The 25,461-nt window shown below is 41.1% G+C and overlaps 3 protein-coding genes across 11 annotated transcripts in view; all 3 read left to right on the top strand.

Moving 5' to 3' along the window:
* Positions 1–98: 98 nt before the first annotated feature.
* Positions 99–11,997, top strand: larp4ab (La ribonucleoprotein 4Ab). 2 transcript variants are annotated; one of them, XM_051414678.1, is made up of 15 exons: positions 99–1,491; positions 3,256–3,394; positions 3,739–3,991; positions 4,519–4,655; positions 4,973–5,076; positions 5,266–5,376; positions 5,833–5,886; positions 6,701–6,913; positions 7,126–7,208; positions 7,744–7,956; positions 8,061–8,112; positions 8,293–8,457; positions 8,561–8,775; positions 8,862–9,030; positions 9,388–11,997. In XM_051414678.1, the coding sequence occupies exons 1-15, from the start codon at positions 1,489–1,491 to the stop codon at positions 9,751–9,753; spliced, it is 2,277 nt and encodes a 758-aa protein (XP_051270638.1). In that variant the 5' UTR covers positions 99–1,488; the 3' UTR covers positions 9,754–11,997. The 2 variants fall into 2 exon arrangements, with proteins under 2 accessions (XP_051270638.1, XP_051270637.1); XM_051414677.1 differs by lacking the exon at positions 99–1,491 and having other exon boundaries at positions 3,250–3,394.
* Positions 11,998–12,482: 485 nt separating this feature from the next.
* On the top strand, positions 12,483–19,190 carry atf7b (activating transcription factor 7b). 5 transcript variants are annotated; one of them, XM_051415573.1, is made up of 12 exons: positions 12,483–12,588; positions 13,685–13,746; positions 14,181–14,277; positions 14,447–14,574; positions 14,705–14,842; positions 15,019–15,176; positions 15,457–15,553; positions 15,719–15,847; positions 16,022–16,171; positions 16,682–16,870; positions 17,005–17,110; positions 17,259–19,190. In XM_051415573.1, exons 2-12 carry the CDS (start codon positions 13,699–13,701, stop codon positions 17,492–17,494), a joined length of 1,476 nt encoding a protein of 491 aa, XP_051271533.1. In that variant the 5' UTR covers positions 12,483–12,588; positions 13,685–13,698; the 3' UTR covers positions 17,495–19,190. The 5 variants fall into 5 exon arrangements, with proteins under 5 accessions (XP_051271533.1, XP_051271534.1, XP_051271532.1 ...); XM_051415572.1 differs by lacking the exon at positions 12,483–12,588 and adding an exon at positions 13,182–13,329 and having other exon boundaries at positions 14,705–14,830; XM_051415571.1 differs by lacking the exon at positions 12,483–12,588 and adding an exon at positions 13,183–13,329.
* Positions 19,191–20,300: 1,110 nt separating this feature from the next.
* Positions 20,301–25,461, top strand: part of dip2bb (disco-interacting protein 2 homolog Bb) — a 40,172-nt gene continuing 35,011 nt past the window's right edge. For all 4 annotated transcript variants that reach the window (XM_051413916.1, XM_051413914.1, XM_051413915.1 and 1 more), the window contains exon 1: positions 20,301–20,529. In XM_051413916.1, the coding sequence (XP_051269876.1) occupies positions 20,445–20,529 (85 nt within the window). In that variant the 5' untranslated portion in view covers positions 20,301–20,444. The remainder of the gene's footprint in view (positions 20,530–25,461) is intronic.

The following is a 25,461-nucleotide window of genomic DNA, read 5'->3' as shown; positions in this document are numbered from 1 at the left end:
TTTCTAAGTAAACTGCATCTTCTTCAAGCATCTGTATCTGTGCAAGATTCCTGCACAGATACAGAGGTGTTTTCACTTTCTCTGGGTTAATTAGATTCTGCACACAGACTACAGAAGAGGTCTAATCAGCCACAAATGAAATCAACTGTCTATAAGGAGGAAGAGATGATGAAAGATAACAGTTAAGTAGAATAGCGCTTGCTTAGTGGGTGTATAACTATGTACAGCTCAGTTTTGGCAAATAGTTATAATCCAACAACTGTTTCTATATGTGCTCATTACAGGTTCAATGCACACAAGCATTAGCTATTTCCTTGTATAAGTTCCAAGATTGAAACTGGATCTTCATGCATCTTTAGGCAGGACTTAATTCAATTTTTACATGTTAAATAGATTTGAAATGATAAAATTGCCTTGATTGTTGAAAAACCTTTACACTATGTATTATAAGCTAGTTTATATTTATGGTACTTTATTAGTCTATAGCATTTCTTTTACTTAACGACCTGTGTTTTTCCAATAAGGCTCAATTTTGTCAATATTGTAATACTTAATAAAAGACAGTTAATACTCAGCAGGGTGTGATGACACAGACAATGTTGTATATTACAACCATATATGAGCTTATCTCACATTCTGATTTATATGACTTCAAGCTCTTTAAATAGGAAGTGGGCACAGAGTGGAAAGTGATAAGTTAAAACAAACAATTCTCGGTAGTGAACTTCAGATCTCCATTGCTGATGCAAGACGGAACTTCGGCCACAATCGGTTCCAAAGTTTGTCTGAGGTCGTGTCCTACCCGCCCTGCCCGAGAACTAACTCAGTCTCTGTGCTGTAGCTGATGAAATATAGTTATCAAATATAGTATCAGTTAACTTACAACATAAGCTAGCTTTGTGCGTCACATCGCTATTACAAACTCGATATATAACACATGCTGTAAAGGTCTCATACGGGCATCGACTCAACTCCTGCTGCCGTAGTGTCCCCTCGGAGAGGTCACACGGTCGGGCGTTGCTACGCTGCGGTGTTAGCATTGTTGTTGCCGGGGAGGTGGAGGCGGAGTGCAGCCTGTTGGGACGGACGGTGGCAGACAGAGGACGCAGCCGTCACATGCTGGATGAACGCTGCCTTGAAGGTGAACTGCGTGATGAGGAATTGAACAGAGGAGCATATGTCGTCAAACGGGAGCAGTTTTTAATTAATATCAACCAAACAGTTGTTAGTGTTTTTACATTAGAAGCGTTTAAAGTTGTGGTCCGCGCGGACGCACCGTTGGGACTGGAGCACGTTCGGCCGTTTGAACAACGTTACCGGGGAGACGGTAGTTAAGCGGAGAGAGCGACGAGGGTCCGCTCTAAATAAGTGTGGTCAATCACTTTTAAAGAGTTAAAGCGTCCGCAGGAGGATTAAAAAAAACCAAAAGGGCAATTTATTATCCCGGAGACGAGGAGGACATCACAAGAAGGCGAGGATCAAAGCAGCATGGTGAGTTTTGGGCCTGGAAAAGGGGGCACGTTAGCTAACATGCGACAACCTGTTTGCGTTCTTCCTCCTGTTTGACTCGTTGCTTTCTGAAGCTCGACCTAACTGCTTTACTCTGTTGTAGTAACTTTACACTCTTGACAGTAGTTGTTAGTCAGTGTCCATGCTACGAAACAAGACTTTTATTATTTACATGGGCAGTTAATTGTGTTCATGCCAACCTGTCAAACAAATTAGCTGCAAAGAAAGGCCGGTTCTGTCCGGTCTGCTAGTAACATAACGTAACGTTAGTTAGCTAAAGGCAAGTATTTAAAGTATCGCTAGTCAAAACATGGTGAACGTCAAACAAGCCTACCCTATCAACACGTGTTTAAGAACATGTTGAATTGGGTAATACTCTTGACTGACATTTCGCTTCATTACAAGTTACACTAAGAGTATTGAGTTGCATGTGTAGCGACTACTACACGTGATTTGTGTTACGTTAAATATTAGCTGTTACACAACTGTAGCTAGGTTAAGTAGCTATCAAAGAGTGCCCGGATAAAGGTCAAAGCTAATCGCTGCCTAGACGCCAGTTTTAAAAAGATCAATGCGGGGGTGACTTGATAATCAATTAAGCACAAACTCATTGTATCCAGTGTCTGCTCTGTTTAACCGGACATAAAGAGCAACGAATGTCGTCGCCTGCTTAAGTTGCATGGGCACGTCGGCACCATGTGCTTTTTCTTCCCGACCCCAGAGTAACTCGACTTTGATTCACTACAAACCCAGAGTCGATTCATTGAAACCGTATTTTGCCCTAGCAGACAGGTTAGGGTGTGAGATTAACATTCGTATACTGGTTTGGCATTATTGACTCAAGCACACTGGAGGGTTTTGCAATGGATGACAGGTCAAAATGCCTTGTACAAGTCACGCTGGAGCTCAGTGGCGGATTTGCGCCATGTATGGTTACATGTGACCGTTTGAGAGGCGGGGTCAGGGTGAGAAGGAAGCCAATGACAACTCAAACTCGGATGATTTGTTTGTGAGTGAAGAGCTGAGGCCTTGCAAACACGGAAAGCTGGATTACAGGATCTCAGAAGAACTAGCTTCATTCACTGGATTGGCTATTAGAGTAAGGGAGTCATCTCTGAATGTTGTGTGGGGGCTTAATGCTGTTATTCTGAGGTATGATGTTGCGTAGCAGTAAGTTAAAAGCATGCGTGAATGGCTTCTTGCATGCTGATCTTTTACTGAGTTCCCTTCTGGCTTTTTTAAAAATCAATTACATGAACATGGATCTGTGATGCATGTTATTTGTTAAAACTAGGGCATTTTATTGTGAAGAATTTGCCCTCGTTTCAAAGGTTTTTCTCTCTTTTTTTTGAGTGGCTGACAAATTATCTTGTTTGGAGGCCACACATTTTCAGCATTACCTGCAGTTGTAGAAGCATTCACAGAAAGTGGTGATTCACAAGAAGCTATTGTATTTCGATTTGTTTTGTTAGGAAAGATGCTTTGCCTAATAGTTTATACACCACTGTACACATCATGATCTATATTGTCCAACAAACACCTGTTCTCCCTCCACATTTTCACCAGTCTAGCCTGTAAGTCCTGGCTTCACTTCTAGAAACTGACAACAGCTTTAAATACCAATTTCTTCTTGTAATTGAAATAATTTGCATGGCAGGCGACACCACACATTACATATCATCGTGTAAAATCACGCTCTTTCATTCTATTTTCTGTAACTCACAGTATATTCATATATCCATGCAGGTCACCACAAAGGGAGCAGGTCTGAACCCCAACGCTAAAGTGTGGCAGGAGATACCTGCCCACCAAAATGATGTCCCAGAGGGAACAGAGGATTCTCCCTGGCTGCTGACCTACCCTCCCCCTGCTGAGATGACTGACGGTATGAGCTTATTTAGTTGTGTGAATGTTTTCTGACTTCCCTTTTATCTTGTCTTCTCACATACATTCAGATTCATGTAAACCAAACCCCTGTCTCTCCTGCACTGGTACAGTAATAAAGTATTGGGATAGATTGTGTGACACGTATAAACATGTATGGTGTTTAGTAAGCATTACCAAGATAATTACAGATAGACATGGTATGTGAGGAAATAGTTGTAACTCTTGTCCTCGGGGGTTGTGCAGCAAAGACAAAGCATGACAAAGCATGTTTTTAGATTGTGTCTAAACATGACAGTTATTTCACGATCATAATTTTGTTTCTGCTTGCCTCCTCTATCTTAGGTAACTTAAACTTAGATGTTCCCTCTACAGGGGGAAAGGGATACGACACTGACTATCCTGACGGCACAGCTGACTATGCCCCTGTACTGACAGAGGGCATTGTGAATGGCATTGACCACCCTGACCTGAGCTATTTAGTCTTTGAACCACAATGCGAGTCCGCCATAGATGGTGATGTTTCAAAGGAACAACCGATCTCTGAAGAGAGCCTAAGAGAGTCTTTGAAGAAACAGCTTGAGTTCTGCTTTTCTAGGTGAGTAGTTAAGCAATGTACTAAGCCCTTTTTAATGCTACAAATTGCAACTGTTTTCAGTGTGTTCATTTCTGTTCTTGCAAGTTTTGTTCAGGAGATGAAATGTTCTTTTTTTGCTGGAGCAAATGTATGTATGTGTGCTAACAACTATAAGAACAACATGAGACAATGATGAATAATAGAAATGACTTGGGAGTATGTTTCATAAATACATAGAATTGTGCACTACAAGCCATGATTTAATTCAGTAACAAAAAGACACAAATGTGTGAATTAAATAGGCAGAATTCATAATTGTGGCCCTACACTTGTTACAGTGATGAACTTCCCTATATATTGGGAGGACTATGAGCTTAATCGTAATGGTCTGCATTTTTGTACATTTATGTATAATAAATAGAAGAAGTGATAAAATCTTGTTTTTCATCAGAGTTCTAATGTTGTAAGATGGGAGTCTTCATATTCTTTCAATGTGACCGACATTTCTAGAGCAAAGACATTTTGAGTGATGTTTTGGGTGTTTGCAGGGAGAACCTTTCTAAGGACATGTACCTGATATCCCAGATGGACAGTGATCAGTTTGTTCCCATCTGGACCATTGCTTGCATGGAGGACATCAAAGCCCTTACCACTGACATGAACCTCATTCTGGATGTACTGCGAGGTACCAGTACTGCTGTTCTTTCTGTATTTGTGAGAAATGCTCACAGATTCACCAACACTTATGTTTACAGACAGAATCCATATAAAACATTTTTTACTTAAATGAAGTAGCTGTCTGCCATGCATGTTTTTTTATCATAGTGCTACTGAACAGGGTTTTGGTTGGGTTGCTAAGGACATAGAGAAAGTTTGCCAGAATTTGCAGTGTATGTAATAATTAGAATATTAGAATATCCATCAGCACACTGTAGGTGTATTAGGGGGCCTCAACTTACTTTGAAATGGTGAAAATGTATTTAGATCGTGTCTTTATTACAGCTTCTCCCATGGTGCAAGTTGATGAAACTGGAGAGAAGGTTCGGCCAAACCACAGTCGCTGCATCATTATTCTGAGAGAGGTGCCAGAGACGACACCAGTTGAGGTAAAGTGAACAGTAAATCCTACAAATGAGATGCTGGCTCATGTTTGTGTTTGCTTACACTGTGTGTATACATATATCATGGCTCCCTGACAACTTATCACAGAGCTTGCAGGGTGGCGAGAGGGGAAATGTTGTGCGAGTGTGTTGGAGGCAGAAATGTCTAATATGTGCCATGCATCTTTTTCACAGGAAGTGGAGGCTCTTTTTAAGAGTGAAAATTGTCCGAAGGTGTTAAGTGCTGAGTTTGCACACAACAGCAACTGGTACATAACATTCCAGTCAGATATGGATGCACAACAGGTACGACTCCACAGTAATCACCACACAGCTTACTTTTTTTTTACCAACTTGCTGTATAATCCTAAAGTTACAATACAGTTACATTTTAGTTTAATTTTTTTTTACATTAGTATGTCATTATTTCCTATTAACATTGAACATTTACAATATAACTACTCAATAGATTTGACTTTGATTTGCTCTGGTTCCATTATTCTTTTAAACTTGGAATTTGATCATTCTTGATTACAATGGCTTGTTCCCTTTTTTACATGTGGTATTTAAGGGGAAGATGTTATCAAGAATTGTGTGACTTAATACAGCCACTTCATCTAGACAAGTTTACAGATATAGTTAACACTGAACATGGCACTAATGCTGTAGGAGTGAGGGGAGGGGATGAAAGCTTCTATTTTTAAAATTTTTAGAACAACGCAGTGTTGTGAACATTTGTTTCTTTTCTTTTTTTGGCCTCAGGCTTACAGATACCTAAGAGAGGAAGTGAAAATGTTCCAGGGAAAACCAATCATGGTGAGTCCTGTCAATGAAATGCATAACCAGTAATTGACTGGATTATTTAGTACACTACTAGGTTTATCTCAGGCTGGCTCACTTCTTCTTTGGTTCTAATTTAGGCAGTACAACCCAGCAGGTCTTGTTACACAAGACTAGTTGTGTTGTCAGCTGTCACGTCACAACTCTCTATGCTAGGCTGTTTGGCTAAGCCGTAGCCTCAGTGACCTTGGGATTTGTGTGAGACTTGATAAGCAAGGAGGTGTTTGTCAGAACTATGGCCCACCCATATCTCTAGACAGTTTGATTGCTCTTCTTATCACAATGTGACATTTACCTTTGCATTTCAGGTATCTAATACATCCTTTTCAGCTGGACTTTGATTTAACCTTGTGTGTCCCTTTTTTTTTTTTTTTTCTTTTCTTTTTTTCTTCCTCCCTCATAAAATAAATCACGTTGTATTATGTACTAACAGTCCTGTCTAAACCCCAGTGATGATCAGTATCGCGCTTGGAAGGACCCATATGCACTGTGGCTGGCTGGGAGGAACTTTTCATCTGTAGCTCTCTATCAATCTATTGTATCTCTGCCTCTACACTCTCCCTCATCCTCCTTTACTCTCCCTCTACCCCTCACTCCGTCTCCTTCTCCCTGTGTTTTCCCTAGTCAGTGCAGTGTTTTATGGCCTAATGACCGTGGAATTATGAGATCTGAGGGGACTAAAGGATGATAGACAGAGCTACAATGCTACTCATCATAGGTACAGTGTAGGTGTCACATCTTCACTCCTAGCAAACATACCTGATTCTCTTTTTCCTTTCCCTCCCTCCAGGCCCGCATTAAGGCCATTAACACATGCTTTGGTAAGAATGGCTTCTGCAGTGTGGACTCAAGCGTGTACAGTCAGCATGCCCAACCACAGGCTCAGTATGGCTCCCCCGTCTACATGCAGCAGGTGTATAGCCCTCAGCAGCAGTACCCTGTATACCCTGTGGTGTCTCCCTCTTGGAATCCTTCGGCCATGCCTTACTTTGAAACCCCACTGGTGAGGACCCGAATGTACTGTTCAGAATGTCTTTTTAAAATGTAGAAAAGTTATTTTTGTCAGAAGAATTTAGATTTAACACTATCAACATTAAATTGTCATCATAGTGTCTATCGCAGTTGCTATTCTCAGCTTCAGTTCATATGCAGTTGCATTGTTCATATTTTCTGGAGCACTCTAATTTGATTTCCCACTGCCGTTGTGATATCCAGGCACCTTTTCCAAATGGTGGATTCATGAATGGTTACAGCACTCCTGGGAACTACAAAGGAAATCGACACATGAGCAGGAACCGGTAGGTGCAAGTCATAATGACGTGATGCCTTTCATTCATGGCAATGCTGTTCAGTCTTAATGAACTCCTTCAAGGAATGTATGTATGATATGATGATATGTAATTTCTATCACTTTAAAAATGCCACTGATCTCGTTAATGCACAAGATGTTTGAGTTGTACTGGTTTAGATATCTTTTGTTTGTTTGAAATTGGTTCAGTTGTTTTTAAGCAGTATTCCATAAAAATATAATGCAAATTCTTAATAAAAACTACATACAGTTGAAAATGCTAAGTTATTGTTTCAATTTAGAGATTCATGACATTTAGAAACTAAACAAGTAGTCACATATAATTCTTAACTGTGCCAGGCATAAACAAAACAAACAAGTGAACTGCTAGTTCAGATCAAACGGCTTTTTTTCTAAATCACTGTCACAATCTTTGAGTTTGTTTACCCTCCCTTATTGTTTAAGTAATTGATTATACTTGTACAACCCTTTGGTAGAGCTGACATTCAGTAGTAAAAAAATATGTGTCCTTTGTTTATGCCCAGAAACCATGTTAAGGGTCATCCTTGCCCAGGAGATGTTCCCCCACCTTCTTCTTTGGCTCCGGTGCCCCTGATGGATGGCCTGTCTGCTCCCTTGAGTCCACAGCCCCTCCAGACACCAGGGACTCCGACTGGCACCACTCCGGTCTCTCTGCCCTTCTTCAGCCTTAAAGACACTTCAGCCAGTGGATATCTGAGCGGGGCTGGACGTGGCAGGTGAGTCAAAACTGTGTCTCAATGTTATATGTATATTAACATGTAAATATAACTTTTGAATGTATGTAAACCTTTCTAACGTTAATGATCTGTCTTCATTGTAGGAGAGGTATCCACAGAGGCATGAGGAGGAAAAGAGAAGATGAACATAACATGGTCAGCATATGTCCTCTTTTTCCCAGTTTTTTCAGTACTTTTCTATAATACAATTGTGTTTTTACACTCCTGTGTTGACAAATCTTTTATTGAAAAGTAGTCTATTGATATATTTTTGTGGCAAGATTCATATCATGTGTCTTAACTTACATTTGACATTAACTGTATTGAAAATTACAGAGGTCTGTCCCTGTGATGGAGGCCAAGGTACCACCTCCACCCAAGTTTGACTTGGCAGCTTCCAATTTTCCTCCTTTGCCGGGATCTGTTGTCAGTATACAGGGTGAAAATATGCCAGAGATGCGCCTTTCTGATATTGTACGTGGCCTAAAAGTGACCAACAAGGTAGATATCTTGTCCTCTTCGATACCTTTTTACTTTTTGTAAACAGTTTTTAAGTTGCATTGTATAAATGTACATCATTAATGTAAATTCTTGATTATTTCAGTCTGTGAGCCAAGAGGTCAATGAGACCCACCAAGAAAACATCTCAAAAGATACTGTAAGCAAACCTGCTCCTGTGACCCCGGTTGCGAAACCTGCTCCTGTGACCCCAGTGGCGAAACCTGCTCCTGTGACCCCAGTGGCGAAACCTGCTCCTGTGACCCCAGTTGAGAAACCTGCTCCTGTGACACCGCTCACAGTGGCACTACCAGTCTTAAGGTAAAGTTTACTTAAAGCTTATAAAATGTACATAAATGTCCGTGAATAAGGCTCTAAAATATTTTTTTTTGTTTTTGTCTGTTTAGTATTTCTCCTCCAGTGATGGAAGAGGTTGAAGCTGAACCTCCAATTCCAAAGGGAACAATCTCCTCGCCCACACAAGCTGCCTCCCCAACAGCCTCTGAACAGGCCTCCTCCTCCTGCAGCCAGTCTGTTCCTACAGAAGCACCTTCCCCATCTCCCACATCAGACCTGGTAAGGCCTGTGTTCTCGTTTAGAGTGCCACATTAGCTTGCAGCAATATCAGCTCATAGCTTCCTGTTGATTCATAGGTTATTCTAAGATCTCCTCACACTGCTTGGTTTAATGTAAAAAATTACGGATTCCAGCTGTGTCCTAGAGCAGAGGCAAAAAACAGGTTTAAAAAAACATTTAAAGAAACTTCTTAAATGGCCACTGCAGCATAATCCACTTCTCTGGTGTTGGTGTTAATGGTCAGTGTGTGTATATTTTGGATCATATGGTCTTTACCTTTCTGTGTTTGTTACAATTTCTTTTATTTCTGGATCATTCATTTTACTTCTTAATTTTCAACCATTAATCTCGAACCAGGGGTTGAGAAAACTCAGCTATGCAGAAGTGTGCCAGAGGCTGGCCAAGGACCCACCCACCACACCCTCCCCTCCTGCCTCCTCACCCAGCCAACCCCTGCAAGAGCTTAAGGTCAACAGGGTTGAGGAACCTCGGACCAACTCCAAGCGCAATACAGACAAGCCAGAGAAATCTGGACAGAGCCGCCCTCCTCGTCAGCCATTACGTTCCTTCAGAGGGACGAATGGCCAAGTTAAATTTGGAAGCGCAGGGCTGAAGATTCGGGAGCATCAGAGAGGCCTGAATACTGGAAAACAGTTTTCCCCACAGCGGGGTGCCAGACGCAGTGGCAAAGAACAGAACATTCCCCCAAAGTCATCAAAATAACTCGGGCGGGGGGGGGGGACGGACACCTATAATACATGAACTAAAACAGGAATAACATGTGTAAATATGTAAATAGACAGATGAATATATTTCATTTGACAGACTTTGTCACATAACTTCTTAACTTTGATGCCGAAATTAACCTAAACTGCTGAAATTACTTGGAAACACTGTAAGGAGATTTCCCTTTTCAGATAGGTCATATAGTCTGCTGACAGAATTGCAGACTTTAGGGGTGATAAAACATATTTAAAGTGATATAACCATGGCATTATCAAAACATGCTTCCATAAACAGGCTAAATCTGTAGCGTGTGTATATATGTGTTTGAGATTGTGAGAGGGAGAAAGAGGGATCTTGTTACTTTAAGATATAAGGTATTCTAACATTTACCATGTGTTAACCAAAATGACACTATGGCACATTTTATTTCTTTCTGAGTTTTTATTGTTGCCATGTGATTCTTAAGCTTTTTTTTTTTTTTTTTTTTTTTAAATCTAATTTGTTTTACTTTGAAATCAAGGATATATCATTAACGATATTGAATCAGTGGCAGTGGTGTGTGTGATTAACAGAGGGTTTGATGTGTAGCAGTGTCTGAAGAAAATTGAATACAAATGATGCTAGTGAATACTAAGTTACACGTATTCAGAACATTGCATTATATAATGATTATAATCTTTCAGTGTGTTGGTAGTAGTTGTCTTTGTAATGCAGATATTAGATAAATACTGACATGCTAACCTTTTTAAAAACCACTGTAGTGTTACAGGAGTAGATGTGTTCTAGTTTTCGGTTTCAGTCCTGGCTTTTGGTCTCACAGAACGTACTCATTTTTTAACTTGGACTAGTTTAAAGGAGTAGTTTAAAAGATCACCCACTAATCATGTAAGGTGTGGAGAGTTCTGTATTTTTCCATTTCTGGAAACTTTTTAGAGTTGGATCATAGATCTTAGAAGATGCTGTCCATTGGTGACTAGCATCTGCATGTGAATTGCTAAATATACTGGATCATCTGAGGGACCTCAGGTGAATAGAGAAATTTGTTGCCTCTTGTTTTTGAAAGTAGCCATTTGATGGTTGATGCCATGCCTACTGTCTCCGCTTGATTTGACATTGATTGCCTGCGTCATCCTTTTTTTTGAATGGTTACATAAGGACAGATGTAGTCCTTTTGCCGTAAGACCACTTTTGGGCTTGATTTTGTAAATGTCCAGTAGCTTTCTTTATGTATATACAGATTTATTTTTGATCTGGGTTGTTAACACACTCGTGTTCCTGCTATATTTCATTTTATATTAATTTGTAATGTTTTTCTTTTCACGGTATTCACTGATTCTGTAGTATTTGTTTAGATCAGAGAAAATATGATTATATGACAGCCAGTCAACGATGAGCAGAACATGCTTGTATCTGTCGTGGGATGAATTGAAATGCACTATCAAGGATTTGAGTCATTACAGAATTAAGTAATGGGTGTTGGAACAGAAATGACTAACTCATGCTTAAATGCATTTTGTTTTTTGTGTTCTCATGTCATCTGAATAGTCTGTGGTGTTGCAAATGGAAATGAACAACAGATGGGTGAAGATAAACAATTGCAGAGTTTCAGGATTAGGAGGATAAAACATTTCACCATGGATAAGTGTTGAGTCCTCCACTGGTAGAGAATTGACGGCATTGTACAAAATGTTGAGTTTTGTAACCAGTAGTGCAGTTGTCTCCTGTGTATACATGTCTGTGTTTGATAGTGTAAACTTGTGTGTGTGTGTGTGTGAGAGAGAGAAAGAGATTGCTTCGGACTTCATGGAACTATTATCTCAAACCAAACCCTCCAGTGCCTTAACAGTGTTTCATGTCAGTATAAAGAGTGCAACAATTTTGAGCACATCAGTTTGTCACACTGGACAAGGCTGGTTAGTTGGTTGTCAAAACCCAACATTATCAGTTTATGACACCCAGAGACACTAGATCCTGTTGAATGTAAATCTCAGTTTATTATAGGTGCAGCTGCAAGGCTGGGGCTGGTAGGAATGGAGCTTGATGTGTGTGTGCATGCTTGTTTGTCCATTATGCGTGATGCAGTTTTATTTTGTTAGCGTGTTAATCTAATTTCTCTTATATCAGAATCCTGTTTATAACTTTAACAATCAAACATGGGATTGCAATTTTCAGCCAAGTACACACTGGTTTGTTAAGTCAATATTTTATTGCTGTATGAAAATAAAGATTTATTTTTAAACATTCATGTCTTATTCTTTGTGTGTGTTTGCACAACATATTAATGCACCAGATACAATTGCAGTTTCTCACACAGTGGCTGTGAATAAGGTTTCAACAACACCTCATGTGTGACTTCTATTTAAAACAGGAATTTGTTCTGTTGAACACCACTTACACGACAGCGTCAATGTCCTGCCACACACCACTAGAAAGGATTTGTTAATGGATTTTACATGTAATCTGCCAAGAAACATTAAATAACCTTAAACATTATGTAACTGCTGTGTAGGCGTATACGGGTCTTCACAGTGTGTTCAGGAGCGTTACGCTAACAGAACGGAAAAGCATTTGTATAAAGATTAAGTATATATATATATATATATATAAATAAATAATCTGAGTATATTTAAAGATGCAGGTAAATATTGAATTCGACATCACGTTTACGTCCCCGCCCCCCGACGTCATCCTGTTACGTAACACTGTGTAACGTTGTAGCTCTCGCGATGTTTTGCTAATGGCAGTGTCAGAGTGTCAACAACGAGCAGGCAGCAGCACAGCAGCACTGTCCGGAGCAGGGAGGGGGGAGCAAAGAGGCTGTTCAAACGTCGGGTGAGTTTAGTCACATTTCCGATCATCTAACGTAAAATGTCACATTTGGGTGAAATATTCTCAGTCAGTGTTCATGAGGCGCGCGTGGTGTTTTCATGCGACCGTAGCTCGGTTTGCTCTCTTTAGCATTAGCGTGCTAACGTTTATGTTAGCCACTAACTTGGCGGACCTGTGAACTCAGAAGGTAGCTAAAGCCAGGGGAAGCTTCGGGTAGCAGGTAGCATTAGCTTAGCTAGCTGTGTTGTGACTGGTAGCTCCATTAAACAATGTCGCTTTGCCAGGCGTGTTTTATCTGTAACTAGTGCACATGATGTTTGCTTCCACCTTCGTTATAATGACACGGCTGTCAGGTTTCGGAAACAAGGTGTTTTGGTGTGGTTAGCGATAAGGTTATGCTAGTTGAAGGCCCATCTCTCATAGAGTCAAATAATTGCCACTTAATGTTAACCTATCCACAGTCCGTAACATAAGCCGCCTAGCTAGCTACATAGCAGGACGACCTCGACAGTGATAGCCAGCTAGCGCCAATGCATTGATGACACCGTGGGGCAAGTTGCGTGGTAGCTTGCTCTGGCTCTGCTGCCTCATCCTCTCATTTAACGCTAACGTTAGTCCATGATATTTATCGACCGAGTCCTGAGCAAATGCTCCAAACAGGTCGACAGTCGTCGGCCTGTTTACCTGCTAACCAGATGTCACTAGGATTTGTGTTATCATGTTTTTCGACGTTCTTGGTGACAGGTGAGCACATGCAGTTAATGGCGCTAAACAGACCTCTCCTCTCCTCTCCTCTCCTCTCAACAGGTGTATGACACTCATGACATGTAGAATGATGCTGTAGGTTGACACATTAGCAAGTTAAAACACAAGACAATATGCCGAAATAATAAACAGTGATATTGGAATATTTTCTGCTGAACCAGTTGCTTCTGGGGATTTGTTGTGTGTAATTATCAGTGGTCTAACGCCAGTATAGATCATTCAAATACATAGCATCTGATCATTAACAGTGAAATCTTGTGTCTTATTAACTCGAGTCTCAGCTGTTTAATGAACAAAGCTGATAACAAGTTGCTTTTTGTGCTCTCTTTTGCAGAACATTTGTCTGAGATGGGGGATGATCGACCTTTTGTATGCACTGCCCCTGGATGTGGGCAGGTAGGAGTTCTCTACACATTATTTCATATGCACATCTGCAATAACCCTCTCTTTCACGCTATTTGTGTTTGACACCCATGATCATCCAGCCCAGAAATCGGAAACAAATCGAACTTTACACGGGCTCACTACTTATTTAGCTTACAGTTAACTTTACTGTTAAAGACAGTACAAAAGCCAAATTAGTAGAAAATGATCAAGCACAAATAAGATTGCTTTTATAGTGCCCTACCTCACTGTGGCCCATCTGCACAGAATGCAAGTGTTATTCATCTCACATCATTTGTAATTAAGTTATACTGATGAATTCTTTGTCATTTGTCAGCAGCACCGTAGACTGACAGATGCTACAATTCATATTCTTTACATCAATACTATACTATATTTGTCTTATCTCCTGTGTTTTGTTTTGTTTTGTTTTTTTGTTGTTGCAGAGATTCACAAATGAAGACCACTTGTCAGTCCACAAACACAAGCATGAAATGACATTAAAATTTGGGCCTGCCAGAACAGACTCTGTCATCATCGCAGGTAATAACATTATCATTGATTTATTAAATAAAGCTGAATTTAGGAGTAAGTGGTTAGTGCTCTGAATACCTGTATTGAAACAGTCCTGTGATGTCTTTTGTGGAAGGAGATATTTCTATCCTGTAACCCTCTTGACTAAGATAATATGTTTTGGGGGGTCTTTTTGTAGACCAGACCCCCACACCCACACGTTTCCTGAAGAACTGTGAGGAGGTTGGACTATTCAATGAGCTGGCCAGCTCCTTTGAACAGGAGTTTTGCAAAGCACACGAAGACGAGCAGAGGACAAAACACCCGGTGAGAAAAAGAATGAATGTGCACAATGAATGAATGCCACACTGTTGGTTTCCTCTGGTTACCAGATAAAAAGTCTGTCACAGTTTTATTATTTAAAGGCTTATTTGCATCTACTGCCCTCTGCTCTAAGGCTGCACCTCTACAAACACCATCTGAAGTGAAAGACGAGGATGAGGGTCCTTTACAAGTGGATTCCTCCTCTCCTGGAAGTCCAGATTCCTCGTCCAGTATGTCAGATGACAGCGGGGACTCAAGGGTGAGAGGCAAGGTACAACACATTGCCACAAACTGTGTCTTTGTGTGGTCAGCAAGCTGGTTTACAGAATTACACTTGATTAAGACTTACTGTGTATCCCAGTTTAACATCAAAAATTAGGTCCGTGTTCATTCAGACAAAATACATTTATGAATGGAAAACGATTGTATTTTTTGATTTGTCAACAGGAGATCAACACAAAACCTGTGGCAAGTTCTGCCCCCACTCCAACCATTGTGCGTCCAGGTTCTCTTCCCCTTCACCTGAGTAATGACTCACTTCACCCAACTCTGCCATCTCCAACATCTGTCATCACGCAAGCTCCACCCTCCAACAGACAGCTTGGGTAAGCTATTTATTTATTTGTTCATCATCCACTGATAACACAGTGCAGAGGAGGAAGGTGTGGGTGGAGGCTGCTGGTTTTGAGAGATAAAATGAAATCCCTCTGAAATTAATACGCATATTCTGTTGCTCTAACTGCCATTTGATTGGTATTTGAGAGGCTAGGCACAATGAGCACTTGAAATGAAATACTTAATCAACCTGTGTCTTAATCTGTATTTTGTCAGTGGGCACAGAATGGGGCAGCAGCCATTTACAAGTATCTGATGTTTTATCAACAGCTCCCCAACAAGTGCTTATCCGTTGGTGAGGCACCTCCCCAATGGACAGACAGTCCCTCTCTTGCCAAGTCCTGTGCAGATGACCTCAGTTATATCTGTAAGTCATTTTCAAAACTTAGGGGGAAAAAAGATGTTTTTATTTTATATTTACCATGTCCCGTTTCCATGTTTTTTTTTCCTCTCTCTCTCTCTCTCTCTCTCTCTCTCTCTCTCTCTCTCTCTCTCTCTCTCTCTCTCTCTCTGCATTTCTTATAATGTGGAGCTTGCGAGGCCGGTGAACTCAGTGCCTAACATCCCTGGGATTCCAGGACCTCCAGTTGGCGGGGCCAGCAGTGGGTCATCCTCCCCGTCTGGGTATAGTCTACACAGTCTACACTCGGAGACCAAGATGGTGAGATTATCAATCATGATGGCGTGTGTAATTTTTTATATTTGTAAAATAGCTTTTACACTTTAAATGGGTTGTATTATGTGGTGGAATTTGCATCCCTGTTTTTACCAGCTCTTTTTGTGAGCTTAACATTAAATAACCTACATGGAGTGTTGTCTGTGTGTCTTGTTGTAGCGGCTGAAGGCAGCTTTAACTCATCAGGGCACAGGAGCACAAGATGGAGCTGGTGGAGGTGCAGGGTCCATCCCTGCTGTCCCCCAGCGGCAGGAACAGAGCCAGCAACCCTCTCAAAACTCTGATGCACCATCACCTGCCCAACCCCAGGTAATACACATGGCATATAAGCTTACATACAGATCCTCACTAGGATCACAAACATAAATGTCTACAGTGTACAGAAAACATTTGATTAATGTGAATGTTTACAATGACATGGAACCCTAAAGTAATACCCCAAATGTGTCTTGAATATCACTTGAAACTCACCCCTATAACCTAAACAAGTGAGTAGGGTTCTTCCAGACCACACCTTCTTATTCACCTTCTTCTTACCCACCATTCTTTATATTATCCATTGTCATAATTTTACATGAATCTCAATTATATTTGGCAATTTTTCAATGAGATATTGGACTGCACTGTGATGAATGTGGTTACAAATAATTATTTTCTGTACCGTAACATTTGAATGGTCTACCGTGGTAATATTAACATTTTGGATTTCACTTTACATTGTGTTATTTTTGTCCCTTTTTTAAAGGAAAAGCAAAAAACATTTGCAAAACTCAGGACATGTAGCCAAAAAGTATTCACTGCCCACCCCAAATTCCCCAGGTGTCCCCTGCTCAGCCAACAGGAGGCCGGCGGCGGCGAGCTACAGAAATGGACCCTGACGAGAGGAGGCAGCGTTTCCTGGAGAGAAACCGAGCGGCCGCCTCCCGCTGCAGGCAAAAACGAAAGCTGTGGGTTAACTCTTTGGAGAAGAAGGCAGACGATCTCGCCAACATGAATGTCTCCCTGTCGGTTAGTCTTCCATTTCCATTTTTCACTGCAGGGTTGTGTCTGCAACATAAACATGCTCACAGATTGGTCTCCTTGATAATGTGACAAGATGAGGCATGCTGGGAATGATGTGTGTGTGCTTTTGTTTCCATAAGAATGAAGTAAGTCTACTGAGGAATGAGGTGGCACAGCTGAAGCAGCTCCTCCTGGCCCACAAAGACTGCCCTGTTACTGTAATGCAGAAGAAGGCAGCTTTCTTAGGTAACCATTGAAGGTCGTGGACCGACCAATGAGCTTCCTGCACTGTATTATTTCTTTTGTCAGGATCCATCTGTCATTTCATCCATCTAATGAATTCTTCTTACTGCTCACCTCTCTTAAGGGTGAATGTTACTGTCTCTGTCTCTAGCTGCAGGAGGAGAGGAAACCTCCAGGGATACTTCCACTGAACCCATTGGCTCCCCGGCGGCAGTTATCCAGCACGGGCCGTCACCCCCCGCCTCGGCCTCCAGTCCGGGGGCCACCATCAACGGGCTGAGCGTTCGCGCTGCAGAGGCGGTGGCTATGTCAGTTTTGGCCGGCATGGGATCTGGTCAGCCGGGAGGGATCGTCATGGCGACGCAGTCGCAGTCGGCCCCAAGATGATGCGCTGACGTGGGTAGCCAGTATAAACTCGAGTGGCATTTGGAGGCTGGACTGGTGCAGAGTGTTTGAAAAGAGGGACCGGCCCTCAACCCTCACCCCAGACTAAGATACTCTCCTCCCCTCACAGCCAACGATAATCACACAAAGACACGGCACAGTGCCTCTGTCAACCCTCCAGTCCCAGCAGGCTCCCCTTTCAGAGAAGCTTCGTCACTCTCTGTATGTAAATATGAATTACACGTCGGACACTCACTCTGCAGGGTTTGGGGTCATTTCTTGTTCAGTTATGACAGTTGTAAAAGGTTTTAGATTGGGATGAAACGTATGAATGAAAATGTCTCATTTATCATTCATTTTTATTTCACTTAAAAATGCAGCTTCAATCCAACTTTGTCCCACACACTGGCTGTGATGAGGTTGGTTGCTTTCCAGACTGATAATTTTACTTGTATTTTTCAGTTGTAAGAAAAGATTTGTATGCCTGATACTGGTTATTGACATCATGTTCTACCGATGAGGTGAAAGTACAGTGAGAGATTGTCTAGTGGATTGCAGTAAAAGGCAGCCTGAAAAGTGTTTCTAATGCTCTCTCTTGTTTACTTTTAAACCTGTCCTGTTCATTTTCTGTCTGTTTCCCTTTTGAGTTAATTCTCCTTAAATATACATGACGGTTTAGTCAGCTGAGTGCATAACAAACCAAATTGTCAATGTGTACACAGTTTACCCTGAGTGTGTGTGTGTGTGCCTGAAATTTTTTTTACCACCCTTTTTAAGCCATTTGGTCATTACATTTGTCGTGTGTATCAAACCCTATTGACTGCATGGATTACTCAAGGCTGAAGAATACCACTGTTTGTTTGTGCTTCATCATACAACACTGTTTATTGATCTGCTTTTCTTCTGTTTTATAACATGAACATATTGATGCAAAAATGTTCCTTGTTATGTAAGGATTCCATCCTCAGTCCTAATGTAACACTTGAAATGGTTAGCTTTAGAGGGCCTTTAAATGATAATCAAACATAATAGATTTTAAATCATTTACCCTGGCATTTCAGTTGAGGAAAGAGTAGTGCAATATATTTTTCTATTGAATATCAATGTTCTTGCATATAGTTGACATGTGTAGCCCAGCTGCTGAGAGGGGTTTGGTCTATTTCAGTTGAAAACTAAAGTTATGAGGTGACCAGAGAAATGTGAATGAATGAGATTGGTGATGAGAGCGCGTCTGTAAAGAATTACAGATGTCCTAGTCTTGGGTGCTTTCCAACATTTGAAAAGCCGTCTTGTATCATGAAGTAGACATAATACTTGTGCAAGGTGCTTCTTTTGAAATTTATGTTTTAAAATGCAGATTATTTTATACCGTATTGTACTTCCAAGACTATCATGTTGTTTTTTCCCCTTGTGTGTCTTGTTTTTTTATAACATGTCATTGTTTTAAGATGTTTATTGGTTTTTCTGTGGGCATGTTAAGCTTTTTCCATTGTGTGATGGTATGTCCCTTTTTATTTTGTTAAAGAGGATCCCTTTTATTTGTTTAACAGAGGTTAAACCACACGGGGAAAAAATATCTCAAATGGAGTGAGTTTGTCAAATACTCAGGCCTCGAGGTGGGAAAAATTACTTGTGTATAGTCTCGACTAATGAATAAATTGTCTCGGCAAATAATAAAATAAATTAATTAAAAAGGAAAGCTCATCAGCATGTTTTCACCTATCCACACTTTGTGCCTTTCATGTATTACTTTTACATTCAAGTCACAGAGCTAAGCACCCTTTTTTTTCTGAAGAATAAATACCCAGGGATCTTAAAAAAAGGTTGTTAAACATTACTGGCAATTGATCTGAATGTATTTCTAAAATTAAAGCAACAATAATCTATTTTTTTCCACAAAAATGGATCATAGGACCACATGCGATCCAGCCCAGAGACCGTGAATGGCTGAAGATCTCTCTGAGGAGTTGCTGATGGTAAAGACTAAAAGGAGAGTGAACATCACATAGCCAGAAACACAACTTCAAAGGGGTGCTAATGTTGTTCTGTATCAACTGGATGTGTAAATAGACAAGTGTTTGTTATATTTAATTTAAAAGTTAATAAAAATGTCAATGTTGCATTAAAGTTTGTTTCCGCTGCCCCCATGTGGCCAAAAACTAGAGCAAGTTTAAGACTTTAATTATCTTCCCAATGACAGAATATTTATATGGCACAAGAAGTACATTAGTTGATTTAAAAAATATAAAACCAAAGCTAACTATCAAGCTTAACACCAACATGGATACATGTAACTTCTCACAAAACATTTTATTTTAGTTTCAGGTTGTACAAATTGAGAGTGGACACATTTCTGGCCGCCATCTTTGTTTGGGTGCATCTTTGAGCGCAACTTGATAAAAGTGTTTTAAAGTCTTTTATTTGTATATTGTGAAACAGACAGAATATTATTCTTCCAAATGGTTAAAGACACAAGTATAGAAACCCCTCCAGAACAGAGGGAATGTTAAACAATCTTAAGGAGTTTTTATTGTTCGGAATAGCTGTGAATCCAGTGTAATGGTGATTAACGAGAGGCTCAAACTGGGGCGACTTCCCACCTGAGGGGACGGTGGCAGGTGAGATGCATCCGGAGGAATGCTGCTGTTTTTTTTCTATCTCTCGCCTCTCAGCTGTAAAAACACAACAGCAGAGGGAGCAGAGAGTCCGCTTCATCCCACCATCCTGCCACAGCAATTACCATCAGCCCTGGTCATGTGACTGACAGACTCCTCTGGCGAGTTGTTCCCATCTCCCACAGTCATGGCGGTGTCGGGGAGTCGCGAAGATGGAGTAAACACCACCACCACCACTACTACTACATCCTGATTTTATTTCTTAGCTTCATGCTGGACTGTGCCCCGCTGTCATCCGAGATATCACACACATCCCGCAGGCTGCTGTGCTCCCAACGATGGCCGACCGCGGCGTTGATCTGTCGGCTCTGCCTAAAGAGGTCAGGGACCAGCTGGCGGAGTTGGATCTGGAGCTATCCGAAGGTAAGCTTCCCATCCAGCGGGGAGCGGGGTTTGATGGTTTGAGCTGTGGCGGTAATGCATGCAAAAAAACGGAAAGTTAAGAGTGGATCTTGAGCGTGTTTGATATGAAATCAGCCACAAACGGAGCGTCCTGTGTCAGCTGGGTGAGACTCAGTGCTGCTGCAGTGGATCCAGGCACGACTACAACAAATGATTAAAAAAAAAACTCTGAGCTTCTTTCCAAGCTGCAATTTCTCCACAAAGTATCATTGATGTGTTTGTTTTATGTGTTATTTATTTGCATTAATTGCGTTACATGCTTTGCACAAATGTTTATGTTACAAATCTAGTGTGTTTTAAGTCTTTTTTTCTCCTCCATTTTCTTGTTATGATCCACATTATCTGCCTGTATATGTGCCATACATTGCTCATCATCACAGCTATTTAAGCATATAGACTCCTGTGGAAGAAAATGGGTCAAGTTTGCCATCCCTGAGGCCCTGTGTGTGTGTGTGTGTGTGTGTGTGTGTGTGTGTGTGTGTGTGTGTGTGTGTGCGTGCGTGTGTGTGCGTGTGTGTGTGCGTGCGTGCGTGCGTGCGCGCGTGCGCGCGCGCGCGAGCGCAGACATCAGTGGACACCAAATGATGTTGTGGCCCCTCAGACACTCAGCTGTGCTGCTGCTCTCTGAGACTGAACCCAGAAACCGCAGCAGATATAGGAGGGTTATTTGTTTTATACGAATGACTGTGGGAAATGGGAATATGGTGCTGGCTGTTATGCAAGTCTCCTCCTCACACTGTGAATCACAGTGCAGCAGCTTGATTGGTGCTGTGCAGATCTCAGGTGCCCGGGGGTGGATGAGTAATGTTATGTTTCACATGGAGAGCCAAGCATGGGGGATGTATGGGCCACTAATAATGCCTCAGTCCCTCTTGCAGTGCAGACACACACACACACACATACCTGGAGCCGTCCTGCTGCATGTTGGAGGACAGGTGAAACTTCACATCACACGAGAAAGTGGAAACAGTTTGCCATCGTTACTGTGCACTCGTTCAGCCTTTTTTATTAATTTTAGTAATAGTAACAGAGCCAGAAATATTTTTCTCTCATTCATGAAAAAGCAACAAATCTCACAGGACATGTGTTTGAAGCTTTTAATAGACAATCTATCTGGCAGTCTTTCTCTAACAGAAAGGTTAGCTCAATGGTTTGTCACTTGTTCCAGTTTGTTAATTAACAAAGCATTACCCATTTATTTAATAGACTACCTGAAGGTGTCAGTTTACCTTGACCATGTGTCATTCGTGATATGTCATTTAGTAGTCAAATTCACAGTGTGGCTGCTGTGGTAGGATTCGACCTGCACTGCTGTACAGTTGAGTGTGTGTGCTCTGGTTAATAATAGACACCAATTAACTGTGTGATAATGAGGCTGGATAATGGAGAGGGAATGTTCACTCTGTGTTCAACTCACTTAACATGGGAGGCAGTGGATGATGGGAAATCGTTGTGTACATTATGCACTGGAATACAGTAATGGTAGATTAATAACAACAATATTTATCCTGCAACACCTAACGCACTTGTTTGGATGGGATGTAGGCAGGTATGGTAACAGGTTAATTAACCTGGGGTGGGTTGTTTGACTTTTGCTTGATTTTGTTATGATTGCAAAAGTCAAATTTACTCAAATGTGTAAAGTCTTGAGAAGCAAGATTTAAGTTTTATCACTTAAGTTTTAAGTGAAAATAACAAACCAGGTCAGAGTGTTTACACAGTCTGGTGCCAATTATATAACTGGAACAAAACAAGTGGCTACACCTTGACGGTGTTTACTGGATATTAGTGTGATTTATGATTGTTTCCATTATCAAATAATCTGTTGATTATTGCTGAAACAATAGTGAAATGCCCATCACTTGTTCAAAGACCCAAAGGTCTTCAGATGGCTTGATAACAGTCCAGACTAACAAATGTTTTACATTTTTGCCTGATAAATGACGTAAAAATAGTTGCAGATTAACTTTCTGTTGATTTACTGTTTACGCTCTAATAACAAGTTGAGTCTAGTAACAGATTGTATTATTTTAGCTCTGTGGTTTGATAGTCCCTTGATGTAAGTGCCATGGAGTGTAAATAGTGAGTCTTTGATGAAAATGTAGAATAACAGACCTGGTTATAATAATTACAAATTCTAGAGACATCATAATATCTGTAATAAAATGAGAAGATACAACTTTAACTTTAACTTTAACTTTATTAAATTCACTTTATTAAATTCACGTAGAACACAAGCATTAACTATTTCCATGATCCGTTTTATTTCTAAAGAAAATAATGAAAAATGTCCATTTTTTCAAAGACGAAAGATATTAATTTTACAGTGATATAAAGCAAAGAGGATTACTCAGATGTTTTTTATTTTTATTTACACACACAAAAGACTGCATTAAATCCAGAGATGTGTCAGGAGACGAAGCCACAGACTTACACAACGGACCTCCCCACCCTGAAACAGAAAAACAAAAAAGTGTTGACAATTCATTCTTGTTGATTAACTAATTATTCCAACACTAGTGGTCGTCAAGTCCAGGGCAAGTCTCAAGTTATTCTCTTCATATAGGCCTATCAGGTTTCAACGTAATAATCACTCGTCTCTTTACAGTCTTTCTGTTGTGTAACAGCTTGGAAACTGCTGCTGCTTTGCTCTGCGCAGACTGAAGCAACCGATTGATTGTATTGATAGGAGTGTGAGTGCAGTCAGAGTTACCTGTGACAGTTTTTAGTGCTTTAAGACTAAACAGTGAGTTAGTGGTAAGCTGACACCCCCAGAGTGACCCTCCCTCAGCTGGGGAGCAACGACAGCTCTATCATCTGTAACTTTAGATCGGTGGCGACCGTTGTGCCAGTAAAAAGGCTCAGCGCTGCTGTCCAGATGCCCCGCTCCTGTATCGATGAAGTGCAATCGCCGTCTGCTTGGTGGCACTCAGGCGGCACGCTGATGGGACATGGCGAGCAGCAGCTGGCTGCCCAAAGAGTCTTAAATGTTCTCATGGATATCTTTTACATGGCTACAATCACCCCATTGTTGTCCCCGGACTCTCCTAGCAACAAACAGAAGAAAATATGCATCAGCACTTTTTTCACAGCAATAGTTGTGGTCTGCAGTGTGGGTGTGTGTGTGTGTGTGTGTGTGTGTGTGTGTGTGTGTGTGTGTGTGTGTGTGTGTGTGTGTGTGTCTGTATGTGTGTGTGTATTTGTCTGTATTTGTGTCCAAGTGTATGTGAAAGAGAGAAAGAGAGCGACTCCACCTACTTTAACCTCCGTGACTGTAAGGACACAAAGAAAGCCATTGAAGGGATCAAAGTCTTGGTGATTGAGCCGGACTGGAATTTAGAGCACTGAACCACAACTGTTTAAGCTGCTCAGGGAGCATGCAGGCATCGTAGTGTCTGCAGCTCCTGTATTTATGTTGTGTATGTGAGTGGGTGACCAGAGACGGAGAGTGAAAATGACCAGAGATGATCTGCTTTGTATAGATGTTGTTCACGTAACAGAACTGGCAGTGCATGACATCGATCGCAGGACTGTGTTCGTCACACATATTGAAAACTGTCAACTACTGAAAGTTGGCATCAAAGGCCTAGTCACATTCATTGTGCTGATTTGAATAATAATCTCGCCAACTTCAGACTATATTTTATTGCACAGCTGTCTGTGTTTAGAGAGCGTTTAACATTTGTGAAGATTGCAGTTTTTTGGCTGCTGATCAGCCTTTAAACACATAATCTGTTACTCCAACTGGACTTGCTGGATCGTATTTCACCAACGCAGACCCTTGCACGTTTTTAACACAGTGTCGTCTTCGGTCTGAAGCCCTAAACGCGAAAAGACTGGCTACAGCCATGCTAGCAGCTCTGTGAGGCTGTACATAGGCACAGCAATACTTTGAGCTAACTCAACACACAGGCATAATGCTTAGATTGTTCACTGTCTGTTAGCATGCTAACTATGCTAATTAGCGTTTAACACAAAGAGGCTGATGAGAATGTCATTCATTTTTCAAATATTTGGTCCGAAAGCAAACTATTGGACACATTTAAATGCTCTGATTTATCAGCCAAACATCGGTATCTGCCAATATTTGTCTAGTTGATTGACATCGGCCTCTCAGCAAATAAGATGGAATTCACTGTTGTCAGTGGCCGATGTTTATCTGTTGTGTTGCCGCAGTTATGCCCAGGTTAAATGTTTTTGTTAATTATTTCCAACTCGGATATTGGAGAAATAATCATCTTCGTTTTCCAGCACCGGCACAAATTGGACCTAAATACCGATGTGCTCCGTGCAGCAGCACACACAGTGAGCGGCTGTTCAGCTCTCCATCTCACATCTCGGATGAGAGGAGAAATAGACTGAGGTGCAACAAGGCAGGGATGCTTATCTCGTATGTTATTTGTTTCCCTGGCACAAAGGATGAATAATTAACAACAACAAAAACACAATGTTATTTTAAACATCGATATTATCCCAGAATCGGTGCATCCCTACATTTAAATAAACACATGATGTCATTAGATCAAGTCAGAGGATCACCAAAGCTATTACATTTCATGCTGAGGGGAACATGAACGTCTGCACCATATTTCATAGCGGCCCATCCAATAGTAGTCAGCAGACAGACCGACCAACAGACTGTCATTGCCGTCCCCAGAGCAATGCTGCAAGCATGGTTTAAAACATTATGGTGTTGAAACTCGGATGTCATTTCAGCGCTAGCATCAATAGATTGCAAATGATACACAGCCCCACTCATATCCTATGATGAATACCATCCACACAGTCCCATTGTATACGTGTGTGTAACTATAGATGTATGACATGTCCAGTAAAGCATACAGTTCGGCACAGATTACAGAGTTATTTGTGGTCATTTTCTGTATTCCTTAA

The sequence above is a fragment of the Dicentrarchus labrax genome, unplaced genomic scaffold, assembly GCF_905237075.1.
Source record: "Dicentrarchus labrax unplaced genomic scaffold, dlabrax2021, whole genome shotgun sequence".
Taxonomy (NCBI): domain Eukaryota; kingdom Metazoa; phylum Chordata; class Actinopteri; family Moronidae; genus Dicentrarchus; species Dicentrarchus labrax.
The sequence above is the reverse complement of the archived record's forward strand: the minus strand, read 5'-3'. Positions and strand labels throughout refer to the sequence as shown.

What these genes read in the sequence shown, in the direction of transcription:
- atf7b (XM_051415571.1), top strand. Translation starts at nt 13,233, where the DNA reads ATGCTCCAAACAGGTCGACAGTCGTCGGCCTGTTTACCTGCTAACCAG. An exon ending in CTGCCCCTGGATGTGGGCAG is followed by an intron (nt 13,747 to 14,180) that starts GTAGGAGTTCTC and finishes TTGTTGTTGCAG; the next exon opens with AGATTCACAAATGAAGACCA. An exon ending in AGCAGAGGACAAAACACCCG is followed by an intron (nt 14,575 to 14,704) that starts GTGAGAAAAAGA and finishes CTCTGCTCTAAG; the next exon opens with GCTGCACCTCTACAAACACC.
- larp4ab (XM_051414677.1), top strand. Translation starts at nt 3,250, where the DNA reads ATGCAGGTCACCACAAAGGGAGCAGGTCTGAACCCCAACGCTAAAGTG. An exon ending in TCCAGGGAAAACCAATCATG is followed by an intron (nt 5,887 to 6,700) that starts GTGAGTCCTGTC and finishes CCCTCCCTCCAG; the next exon opens with GCCCGCATTAAGGCCATTAA. An exon ending in GTGGCACTACCAGTCTTAAG is followed by an intron (nt 8,776 to 8,861) that starts GTAAAGTTTACT and finishes TTGTCTGTTTAG; the next exon opens with TATTTCTCCTCCAGTGATGG.